This window comes from Poeciliopsis prolifica, unplaced genomic scaffold, assembly GCF_027474105.1.
Source record: "Poeciliopsis prolifica strain line A6 unplaced genomic scaffold, Auburn_PproV2 SCAFFOLD046, whole genome shotgun sequence".
NCBI classification, from domain to species: domain Eukaryota; kingdom Metazoa; phylum Chordata; class Actinopteri; order Cyprinodontiformes; family Poeciliidae; genus Poeciliopsis; species Poeciliopsis prolifica.
Window position 1 is genome coordinate 715,054 of NW_026562421.1, and position 12,813 is coordinate 727,866.

Consider the following 12,813-nt stretch of genomic DNA (forward strand, 5'->3'; position numbering starts at 1 on the left):
AATCAATATGTGGTTCTGTCCAGTAGTATGACACGACGATTGGCTAAGAAATGTGTTAACATCAAGGATATTTAAGGACATACATTACAAAAAATAAAAAATAAAAAAAAATAAACAGTACTTAACATCTTTTCATTCAGGCACATCAAATATGGCATTTGTTCAGGCACTATGGATTGTCCAGCAATTCATTCTGTTTTCTTCAGCCTGGACCTTTAATACTGACAGGTTGATCAGCTATTAGAAACACAAAACTCATTCATGATATGATTCATTTCATATTAATGAAAATACTTCTGGAACAAATAAAACCTTCTGAGCAGCAATCTTACTATGTGAAGATCAAACTAAAATAATACATGAGCTAGACTCTTAGAATAGCAACTTATATATATATATATATATATATATATATATATATATATATATATATATATATATATATATATATATATATATATATATATATATATATATATATATATATATATATATATATATATATATATATATATAAAATTTCAAACATCTTAATTGCACATGCTTAGGACAATTTGTAAATTTAACTACAAAAGTCTCCAAAGACCAAACATGATGCTGAACTGCTTATATCTAGAATGAATCAAACAGGAACAGAGCTTAATCTACTTCTGTCCCAGGATGCCACTTTGAATCAAGTTCCCCAGAAATGACAAAGATTGCACAGCACATGAAGGGTAGTTACATTCCAGATCAGTCAGAAGATAGACCTCCACTCGAGATGATGAGCTTACATCCAGTAATTTTGAACCAACATGACTGTGATGGTTACTGTGAGAAAAGAAAAACAAACAAGACTCTTTAAACAACTTTTGGACAACTAGTAGGGCAATGTTTAAACCTGCAAAACAGCCATTTTCAACAGGAATAATGAGGAAGAAGAGGAAAAAAACATCAAGCAGTCATTGCATTAAAAACAACTTTTATAACTGTATCTACTGAGGATCTGTTTTGTAAAATTCACATTTTGCATATTTTATACTTTAATTTGTTTCAAAAAGCACCCCCCCAAAAATCCAAAATGAACTAAGTTAATGATTTTGATGTCTGGAAAATTACGGTAGTCGTTTTAAAAAAAACTGAAGATTGTTGAGTCACAACTGACGGGCAGTGGGCCGTTACCCAGAAACCCAAGCAGAGCACAAGCAAATTTGGTGAGCTATAAAATGGCTGTTGGAAAGGAAAAGTTTTTTGTTGTTGACTTGCCACACAGAAACAACTTGCTAGATTCTTGTTGGTTATGTAAGAGGCTCTTCTGCTTTTCAAAGTACTGTTGAATAATTCCTCGTCTGTTTGCAGCCATTTTTCATGTGCGAGTGCAAATATTGAGTTGGGAAAACCCAACTCAATATCGGAAGCAACTTATTTGTATTCAGAGTGACAACATGCTCTAAAGCAGCTCATTGTCCCTTGAGCTGTAAATAGGCAGAATACAGAAGAAAGATTTTATGTAAAATAATTTAATGAACATGGTTTTTATAGCACGTAGCCCGTAGACTTATTTTAAGCTGTTCAGGAAAGCATAGTAGGTCACCTTGATGGTCTTTCTGGTCAACAATAGTTTTTGTTCCTGCTTCAGAGAGTTTGAACTGTCTGAAACTAAAGATGTGGCCAAAGCAACACACGCCAACAAATGTTTCAATGCACCTCTAAATACATCCTTCTTTTACCAATAGCTGATCACTAAAAGCACAAATCCCAAAAGCAAATGAAATCAAGCATTCTAACACTGATAAGCATTAAAGTCACAGCTTCATTCTCAGTCGCTTGATACCAAGCAATTGTTGGATTTTAGAAGAAGCTCTTCTTCACAGCCAGTTATTCTAGTTTGTCCTCAATATCTAACATCTTTGTCCAAACAGGAAACAAAGGACGTCCTTAAGAGGCTACGGCATCTTAAAGAGACATGTCTTTCTCATCACATTACTAAATTGTCTGAAATGGTTGATTATAAAACATGTTTTAAAATTCATAATTTCTGCTCTGCAGTCTGTTTATTAAAAACAAAAGTTTTGTTTTTACATCCAAGCTGATTAAAAGAAGGTAGAGATTGTTCATTTGAATACATTGTAAACAAAGAACAGAAATGTAGGTATTTACTTAGCAAATTAATAATAATCATCTTAGATAAAATTGACACTCACCAAATCCACTCAGTAATCCTCCCATAACAACATTTCCACTGCCTGTAAAAAATATATATATAATAAATAAAATTGACATGATGGGATTGGATAATGGGATTATTTTTCACAAAGTGGTTTTGTCATTACAGAAGCTATGAAAAAAGTAAAACATATAAAAATACATACAATATTTAATGAGAACTAAAAAATGTACAAATCTATATGCTGCTACAACATTGTGTACACAAGATTTCTATATATAGTGATAAGAACAATAATAATAAATTTTATTTGGAGGTTTCTTTCAAAGCACTCACAATAACCAAACAAAAAATACATTAGAAAAACTGTAAAAGTTTATTGCTTATAAATATGCATGTGTATGAAAGATGGTCATTCTATAGTTTCTATGATTTTAGATAAGTACAATTATAGAAAAATAAATGCTAATTATGGAAGAAGTTAGTTTTAAAGTTGTAATATTACATGTACTCCATAATCATTTTAAGTAAAGCTATGACGAGGTTACTGATTTTTCAGAGTTACCCAATCAGTGGTGATATCTGTTATTGATGACTTACTGATGCATTCTGGAATTCTAGGAAACCACTGGCTACTTATGTTGCAGGTGAGGGAACCTTGTCCGATCATTCTATACCCATGTTTGCAGTTATATATCACAGAAGCCTTGTGCCTATATGGAGGCGGAGAACCATCAATACGTTCTGCATTTGGAATCATAGGATCCTTACACTCAACCCCTGAAATCAAAAATGGAAAATGTTACACGACATACACAACTGTGCAATAGTTTTGTCAGGAATGAAAAAAAAATTCCCCAAAAATTCTTCCAATAATATAAATAATTGTACATTTTTGAAGATTTTACAAAATGCAAAAAAAAAAGAAGAGAAAAAAAATCCAAATAAGTAAATAGTGTTGCAACCAGCATCGTTGTATAGGTACACCATCAGGTTCTTCACTGGATTATAGTCAGGTGGAGTATAAACCAATTGTAGCAAACGTGCTAAAGATGATCCATTTTTACAGACATAGTGCTGTCAAAAATTCATTGTGTTCTTTAAGATTATATGCTGGTTTAACTTTTTCACAATGAAATGCTTCATGACAACGACTCCAAACATGCCATTGCCATTAACAATACCTTCAGGTCAGAAAAAACAGTGTAGCATAAAAGTGTCTTGATTTCAACATCACTGAGTCAGTCTGTGGGTTGGTTCACCAGGACTTTCACAATATATTAGCCAAGTTCCTTCCGAATGTGTGTGCAAGTGTACATTTAAAAGGAAAGGGTGGCCATGTTAATTTTATTTAGAATTTTCTTTTGTTTGTTATACATTAACACTTCAATTTTCGAAAGCGTCAATTATTTCTGTCAATTTTCCACATTTGCCAGAAACATTTGCACAGTATTAACAGATAGAACTGAAAAGGATATAATACATTAAGTAATTTTATTATCTCACGTTTAATTAGACTAAACTTTCCTTGATCTTGATCAGTCAGGTTAAATTACAACCTTCATGTTAAATGGATGTCCTTCAACAGAACACCTCAAACACACTGCTTCCTGGTGAGACATCTTTGAGGAAAAATAAAAAATAAATTATGCAAAATTGCATACAAAGAAGCAGAGCCCTTCATACATCTGGGTCTTAACTGGGTCCAACTTCCAGATGCCCCAATCTGCAACCAATTGGTTCAAAGAATTAAATGTAGCAAAAACACCCGGGAAATGTCCAGCCCTTATACCATTAGGGAAGAAAATGGGTTTTGTGATCCGGAGATGAACATGTTTTTGTGCAAAACGAAATCAATCCCAGAGCAAGCACTAAAGACCTTACAAAGAGAAAGAAGCCAGTTCTCCAAAGGCAACATAAAGAGCAAGATTGTAGTTTGTAATTGCACTCAGAGAACAACACTTTAATTTGGAAGAAATAACCTGTCTGACCATGATGACAATGGTTACATTTGAAAAATAAAAAAGGAAGTTTTCAACTCTCACACCATTCCAACTGTGGAGTGCAAGGGTGACAATATCACTTATGTGTGTTTTGTTGCAGGAAGGAAGAAAACATGGAAATATTGATGCCACTTTTCAAGACATCAACCAAGAAGTTAAATCATGGTCACAAATGACCCTTCCAATTTTTCACCTTGTGAACCAAAATAGTGTCTTTTTGTTTCAGAATATAGGGGACAAATACTATCAAAATTTCAGAATGGCCATCAAAATGTGGACCAACAGAAAACTGGTCTAAAAAAGTATGAAAGGAAAATGGCTTACAAACCCAGTTAAACCAGTTTTGTCAGGAAAAACCCAAAATGCTTCACCAAAGTAATATAGTTAAAAGCAAAAAAATATATATTTAGCAAAAATAAATAAAGATAAATAATAAATTGTTTGGTAATCCTAACTCCCCTAAAACAGTAATGGTTCAATCAGATGTAACATAATAGTGTGAGAGGAAAAAAATTGTTACCTGCCTTTATATACAATGCATACAGAATTTCAAGTGCAATAGAAATTTTTATCACAATGAACATTTAGATGACAAGATTAAAATACTTACAAATGCATGATGGAGGAGAAGGTTCGAACTTCTCATTTTTCTCACAGATTATTTGTGTTGATCCATTGAGTACATAACCGTTGTTGCAGGAATACTCGACAACCTCTCTGTATGCATAATCTTCCTTTACTGGCTTGAACGTACCCTTTGCAATACCACTTGGCTGAAGACATTTAACAACTATAAAACAAATTTCCTATTAAAAAACACAACTTACATTTCAAATAAGATCAGTAAGAATAAATGTCACCAACCTTCACACGTAGGCAACCTGTCCATCCATCCTTGGATTCCACATGTGATTTCACTTTTACCAACTAATATATGACTAATTAAAAAAAAAAGAAAGAATAGAATAAGATGAACATTTCATTCCATTCTAAACACAAGCTATTTTCTTTCTACTAACCCTATGTTACAAGTGATCAATGCTTTATCCCCAAACTGCACTCCTTGAGGGTAGGAAACTTGTCCATTAGTCACTTCATCAAGAGATCCACAGTTCTTCCCTGGAATGAAAAGATACAAGTATTACATTTGTCTTTTATAGACTACAAGACAATATATGAATATCTTAAAATAGTGATTAATTATCTGATGATTAAAAAATGTTGCGCCTTGGTAATACATGTCTATTGTCTGTTAAGCCTTTAAGAACCATACATCCAGTTGAAATTTTGAGTACTTGTAATGCTCCCTCACACAGTAGCACCCTGGGCAGTGAGCCATATTGCCAAAAATGCTACTGAAAGTACATTAATAACATAGCTAAGCATATTCACTCTCGCAAGTCAGCAGAACAGGAGTCCAAATCCCCGAAGAACAGTTGATGCTTCCAGAACCTCTTGCTGGTGTGTAGCCAGCATCACAGTCAAAGGCCACAGTGGACCCATCCTCAAATGTGTCTTTAAGGATGTACTCTTTCTTTAGATGCATGTTCTGCCGTCCGGCAGGTTTGGAGCACTGCTGCCCTATGATAAAATAAATAAAACAATGGATGATTTAAACCTACGTACAGGAACAAGGTTTCCTATTCTCTATGTGAATGTGAACACACCATGAGCAGTGATGGCAAGGCAAAGGCTGCTAAGGAGAAATAGAGCGGAAACACTCATGATCAGGTTCCAGTACAGTAATCCAATGACAAAGAAACCTTTCTGGAATAGAAGAATGCAAACATAGAAGGCAAATTCATTGTTAACTGGGATGGTGAGACAGAATGAGTCATCACGAAAAGGCTTCTCTTTCTCTTTCTCTCTCTCTCTATATATATAGATATAATACTTTGTGTCAGAAATGTCGGAAGCTCTTCTTTAGATTTAATCACCTTCAGGTTTAATACACAGCAGTTCATCATTCAGCGACAGTATTTATCATTAATAATATTAATTCAGGAACAAATAGGACCGTTACTTTTTAGTACGACCGTTTCTATCTCTGCCAAAAGGCGTAACCTTTAACTTAGATTGACAGCTACATGTGTCAATCTAAGTTCACCTCAAATATTAGACAATGTGCCGACGTTCACAACAAACAACGTTTATATTTTCAACAAGCTTAGTTCAACAAATAATCAAAGAGGTTGTGTTAGATGAGAAGATAGTACCTTAGCGTTCATCCGACAACTTGTTTTCTCAGTCTTCTTCGTGTTTGTTCCGGCTTTGTGTGCATACCGCCACCTACCGTAGAATACTATGTAAGACAGGATGGGTGTGTCTCTCTCTCGCTCTCTTTCAATATATATGTATATATACACTGTGTTCCCTTTATTTTATTTTTTTGTATCAATTTTTGCATTTGCTTTAAAAGTTAAAACAAATATAATAGTTCAAGCCTATTTCTAAATATAGCCAGCTCAAGTCATTTCAAATTTTCTTGATCCAGCTTTAATTTCATATTTGTCAAATTTTATGTTCCTACACTTTTATACTGCAGAGAGTAACCGAATACACATAACTTAATTTGATCAATAAAAGCTCCATTTTATCTGTATCATGTTTTGGTGTGATAAATGTGGCCATATTTTACCTTGTATGTCAAAATCGGAGATGTTAAATTACTGGTTGTGAGTTTGAATTCAGGTTCTACTTATGTCAAAGATGCAGAACCCCAACTGGCCTGACAACACTACATAACGGTGTAATGTGTGATAATATGCAGTGCATGTTGGGTAAATATGACAAAAGTAAAAGGGTTTTGAGGAGCTGTACAAGTAAAAAAAGAAAAAAATAAAAAACAGGTTTCTTCTTAATTTATTGAAGAACTTCAAGTTCGGTTTGATTAAAAGTATATTTACTAATATGTCCTCAGATAATATTTGCCAAAGAGAGGAAAAAGTGCAAACATTTTTTTGAGAATACATTCACATTCCTTTGAGATCACAGTCAATGCCAGGATTCAAAACAGTTAAGTAGATACAATTACCGAGATAAACAACAAAAAGGTCTTAAACTGATTTCCTTTGATTCTGTCTAGAACTTGGTTGATTAAATTAAATATTATGCACATTCTTAATGCAAACATTCAACAAGTGGTAAATCAAGCCATTTCATTTGAAAACTAACAATAATTTACAACACATGGCTTTTTCCCTTCAGGTATATGAAATATGACCACATGTAAGGCACAATGAGTGTTTTAAGAGTCTAATGTTTTCTTCAGTGTGAACCTTCAACACTAACAGCTTGATAAACTATAATAAATAACATTAAAAAATATTTTAAACACCTAAATTTCACTTAAAACAATCTGAGTACAAAGACCAAGCTTTTATTTACTGTAGTGCTGGCATACAGAAACAATGAAGGGAGTGATAACGAATCTCTTTGCTGCATATCATTACAGAATATTTTCAACTCTAAAAATCACGAGTTACTTGAACCTAAAAGAGACATAGAGGTTGAAGCCCTCGTGTTGTAGTGGTAAACTTCCACTGCACTGAATTCCAGCAAATGAAAGGCAGATTTCCTTAGAAATTGCTCAGAGGTCATGTTGTTCTTCATAGGGGAACATTTTTATATCCAGTAGTTTTAAACCAACAAGATTGGAATGGTCACTACTGAAAAAAAAAGAAAAAGATAATTAAACAAACGTGTCATACACTTTTTGAAACCTGTAAACAGACTAGAAGAGTAATTTAGGTAAGAAAAAGTCTATTAAGCTGTTACAAAATTAAAACCACCAACAACTTAAGGAAATCAAGTTGTCACAGCTGTTCATATGAAATGAACAGTTGTCTTTCTTTATCATTTGGTCTTTCTTTATCATTTGGGGAAATAGTTCTAAAATTATGGAAGGCTTTTGCACCTGCACCATCAGTCTCACCCTTGCTATAAAGAAGAAAAGCATATAAGTATTTTGGTCAAGAGTGCGAGAGGGTCAGTACTTTGCACACATATCTCAACTCCTGGTAGAAGCTACCACTGCTTCTACCAGGCTGTTTTCCACTCCATCCTAGATTAAGGTCACATCCACTTGGAAACAATTTTAGGTGTATTTGTAGTAGTTTGCTTTTTATGCTGTGCATCCACAGATTCAACTTCTTGGGAGGCCAGAAACAATCATTTCTGAAGCTGAGTTACAGAGAGGATAAATTTCAGCTTCATTTATTAGTAATCATGAGATACCTCAAATGAAATCCAGCATTTAGAAGAAACTGTTCAGTCAGTTGTCACAACCTACCCACTTTTATAGGATTAGTTTGTGACTTCCTGCAGTCCAAGCCACACCACAAGCCTCAACTTCCTCCCTTCAAAAGTAGTTTGTTGTTGCAATGATTTCAAAAAACAGAACACTCATTCTTGAATAAATGTGCCCTGTCTTTTTAGTAACTTGGAGCGACTTACATCGCGATTACAGAAGAGTCCAACTGCCCTGTCCTACCAGATCTGTGCCACACTGAAATAACAATTGTAGTCTAGAAACTACAGTAGACATCTTTTATCAAAGGTTAGCACAGACTTGTCTTACAAAACTTTGTGAAATAGTGGCAACACCCATTTCCCTTTTTAGGAAAATGTTTTGTTATTCTTACATTGACAGTTTTACTAGTTTGTTTTTTATTCATAGGTTTAGTATTCACACCCCAGAGAGGAGGAATTTGTTAATTGAAGCTGCAGGTGCTTCTTATCTTGGGATACTACAGCCTTTGTGTAGAATGTTAGTTTCTGTATTCTCTTTTATTGTCTTTCACAAAACTTACTTTTTTCCTAAACCTTGAAGCTGCAGTTACTTCTTATCTTGGGATACTCCTTAAACGGCCTGTGTGTAGAATGTTAGTTTCTGTAATCTCTTTTTTTCTTTGTTCAGAATAGCCCTCCCTCCACATTCCATTGCTGTTATGTTTTGTAATAAAAGACCAGTTCGAATGCAGCAAGTCAGAACGCATGGTAAACACCTTGAAGAAGTGGTTTGCTATGTTTTCTCTTTTTGCAAAAGACTTGATTGAAAACTAAAACATCCGTGGTTCACTTTTTATGGAGGTGAAGAAAATACCCATCACTTGTTTTACAAAACTTTGTGAAATCGTTGCAAAATCCATTTCCCTTTTTAGGATGCAACAGTTTGTAGCTCGGGTAAACAGGGTAATGTGATACAAACGCACACCTTTAAGCCATCTAACTGTACTCAATGTACAGGAATTTTCAGAATACAAGAAAAATAAGGAAGTAACCAAAAAATAACTATTACAGTGTACACATTTTAAAAAGACTTGGAGAACACAATAACGGATTCTTTTCAGCAGATTTTTGTTGTATGACTGAAATACTGTCGAGTCTTCAGCTTAGACAAATTTGATCAACTCAGAGAAACCACCGTGTTCTTCTTACTTAAGTTCTAAGTTTACTTAAGTTTTCTTATATTAAATCAATAAGAGAAATAATTTGTTAAAAATCTTACACACAAAGCCTTCAGAACAGTGTTTCACAGAAGTTTCAAACATAAAAAATCCCTATCCAGACAACAAACATGGAGTCCTCAGAGGTTAATTTTTACTTGATTTTTCTAGATGCTGATGAAAACCTTCCTACTATTTTTACTGAAAAACATGTAGTGTTATTTAAATGTTTGACACTTACTTAGAGACAGCTTAATAATGAATGACCTATATAAAGTACATATGGCATCACATCATAAGAATGGTACAAAAATACCAGTGTCACAGCCATCCACTACCAGTTTGCTTAATGATCACTATGATGAATTTGCACACAATCATGATACAATATTTTCATTTTGCAATACCCATTTATTAGTGAGTAAATGTTGCAGTAAACCCAAATATTGTCTTGGTGCACTGAAAACGTCAGACAAAAGTATGACTGGTTGATTCGCTCCAAACCAGTGGATGGAAATATGCCCATTCATTGTTTTTCTTTTTTTACGAGATTCTAAACGTTTATCAGAAATTTGCATGACAGCTGGATGAAACATAGCTTGTGATGGCTTCACAGAATACTCTGTCTGACCAGTGAAAGAACTAACTTTGTGGCCATATCACTAAACTTTCTTGTGAAATGTGAACTGGCAGTAGTTCAAAGAATTTTTTTAATGAATTAAGTGCTATATCTGATAATTTATCCATGCTGTCCTTATGAGGCCATATTTTTATGGGTAGGGAACAGAAAGATTATCTGCACAAAATCACAAAACTCACCTAGTGCACCCGTAAGTAATCCCACAAGAGCATTCCCATGGCCTGAAAAGAAAGCAAACTGATGAGAATGAAAAGAAAAAAACAAAATACAGTAAAGAATAGTGAAGAACATTTCTTACCAGAAGCTAATTTGATACAATTTGAGAAATATACATTGAGGATTAGGTTCTTTCCATGTTGCTCAATATTTCTGCTCTACATATCTAGATATATAAAGCAGGAAAATGTGATGTGTTCCACAGATGCTTCTGATTTTCTATTAGATGCATTTGTTATGACAAATTATCAAAAATAATAGAAATCTGCATATAGCAGTTTGGCAGTTATAATGCGGCTTATAACTGCCAAATTGTGCCAACTTCAGAGTACGTTGAACATTGAATTCACTGCCTTGATATCCATGTTTAATTGATAACTTACTGGTGCATTTTGGAAGACCAGGTGACCAGTTGCTATTTATATCACAAGTCACTGTAGGATTTCCAATCATTGTGTATTCAGGTTTGCATTTAAATGTCACTGTAGCCCTATATTTGTGCGGTGGTCGAGAGCCAGATTCCCAAAATCCATTTCTAATCACAGGATCTTTACATTCAACTCCTGAAAGTGGAAAAACAATATTTTTATTACAATTAGAATCACATTAATGAAACTTTTAGCTATACTTTTGAAGTTGAGGGAATTTGAAAAGAAAAAAAAAAACACTTACGAACACAGGTTGGGGGAGCAGAGGAGAATTTCCCATTTTCAGAACAAATTAACTCCGTGGATCCATGAAGTTCAAGGCCTTTGTCACAGGAATATTGCACAACTTCTGAATATCCATACAAATCCTTATTTGGACTGAATCTCCCATTTACAATTTCAGCTGGAGTGACACATTTCACCTCTACAAAACAAAACAATATTAATAAGACTTGGAGCAAATTTCAGCAAATAAGAGTGAACACAAAGATCACTGACCGTCACATGTTGGCACCCTCCCCATCCATCCCTGGACGTCACATTTGAGTACCGATTGCCCAACTAATATGTAACTAGTAAAGGAAAAACAAAAAGGTAAATGCAGTCAATCTAGCAAGTGCTTTTACCATCAATGACAGGCAAACAAACCTAGATTGAATAGGCATTTAATTTCAATCTAGGTTTAAATTACTCACCGTTTTAAAATCGCATATCATCAGAAATACAACAATTGATTAATTACAGTGTCTTTACTCAACAAAACCTTGAAGAAATACAGAAGCCGTATAAAACAACAGAGAGTGAGACACATATTCATACACAGAACTATCAACCAAACTTTAGAAGTTGCCAGTGTACGACTTACCCTGATCTACAAGTGACGACAGCTGTAGCACCATACTCAGTCCCATCTTTATATTCAATATCACCTTTATTCACTTCTGGAAGAGGGCCACAGTTCCTCTCTGGAACAACACAATTACCTGGAATTACTCTCATCCAGAATGAATATATGTACATTTCAAATGGAATCACTTTTATAACTGTAAAACTCTTTACAACAGTTACAGTTTGTTAGTAATATGCTAAAGAAACTAACATTTTTAACTGGAAGTGCAACAACGCTACAACTGCAATTGCAGGAGTATAAGGTGCAATTAGTAGACAATATTCACTCTCGCATTTCAGCTGCAGAGGGCTCCATGCGCCAGCTGAGCATGTGATCCGTACAGACCCTCCAGCAGCTGTGTAGCCTGGAGAACAGCTGAAAGAGACACTGGCCCCATCTTCAAATGTGCTCTTTGTAATGTACTCATCCCTCAAAACCATGTTTGCTCCTCCACTGGGTTTGGCACACTGCTGAGCTAGAAAATATTTTTTCCAAAAATTCAATATTTTTAGATGAGAAGTCAGAACTGAATGCATAGTTATTACTTTAGTTTGAACTCACCTAGACAAATGATGGCAAGGCCAAAACTACTCAGCAGAAAGATGACATCCATGACAAGGTTCAGAAACACTAGTTTTTTTTTTCCTGGAAAGAAAAAAACATAAACCGTGACGTAGCTACATTTGTTAAACCAGAACCATGCAAACCTAGAGCGACTTTGAGCTGAACTACATTTCCCATGCATCCACTTGAATGTCGTTACTCGTGGTTAAACGTTAAGATTCAGGTTCAGTTAGTCATTTAAAAAGAAGTTACCGTACATCAACAACCGCTGCAAATTTGTACCTAGAGTTATCTAAGACATACTTATAGAAGAAAGGCGTTAGAAAGCTAATTGTGCAAAGAAATATACTCTTTTGTTTACCTTTTTGCCTCCTTATCTTTTAGATAAGCGTGCCTCTTGGGATTTTGCCGCCCACCGGAAATACGTCATCATCTACGCAGCAGGAAGTGTTTTTTTTGTAAGAAAATAAGATTTTTTTT

General features: G+C 34.5%; 2 protein-coding genes across 4 annotated transcripts; both read right to left on the reverse strand.

The window, feature by feature from the left end:
* Window positions 1-509: 509 nt before the first annotated feature.
* LOC129377127 (membrane cofactor protein-like) lies at window positions 510-6,408 on the reverse strand. Its single transcript, XM_055056877.1, has 9 exons — window positions 6,366-6,408; window positions 5,817-5,916; window positions 5,542-5,730; window positions 5,169-5,268; window positions 5,014-5,087; window positions 4,760-4,939; window positions 2,747-2,926; window positions 2,184-2,225; window positions 510-810 (listed from the first exon to the last, which is right to left on the reverse strand). The coding sequence occupies exons 1-9, from the start codon at window positions 6,375-6,377 to the stop codon at window positions 770-772; spliced, it is 918 nt and encodes a 305-aa protein (XP_054912852.1). The 5' UTR covers window positions 6,378-6,408; the 3' UTR covers window positions 510-769.
* Window positions 6,409-6,995: 587 nt separating this feature from the next.
* On the reverse strand, window positions 6,996-12,765 carry LOC129376971 (membrane cofactor protein-like). Of its 3 annotated transcripts, XR_008607861.1 has the most exons (10): window positions 12,695-12,765; window positions 12,331-12,414; window positions 12,056-12,244; window positions 11,746-11,845; window positions 11,379-11,452; window positions 11,125-11,304; window positions 10,836-11,015; window positions 10,535-10,618; window positions 10,416-10,457; window positions 7,779-7,817 (listed from the first exon to the last, which is right to left on the reverse strand). XR_008607861.1 is itself a non-coding variant. In XM_055056682.1 (9 exons), the coding sequence occupies exons 2-9, from the start codon at window positions 12,380-12,382 to the stop codon at window positions 7,789-7,791; spliced, it is 843 nt and encodes a 280-aa protein (XP_054912657.1). In that variant the 5' UTR covers window positions 12,383-12,414; window positions 12,695-12,765; the 3' UTR covers window positions 6,996-7,788. The 3 variants fall into 3 exon arrangements, 2 of the variants coding, with proteins under 2 accessions (XP_054912657.1, XP_054912656.1); XM_055056682.1 differs by lacking the exon at window positions 10,535-10,618 and having other exon boundaries at window positions 6,996-7,814; XM_055056681.1 differs by lacking the exon at window positions 10,535-10,618 and having other exon boundaries at window positions 6,996-7,817.
* Window positions 12,766-12,813: the final 48 nt, after the last annotated feature.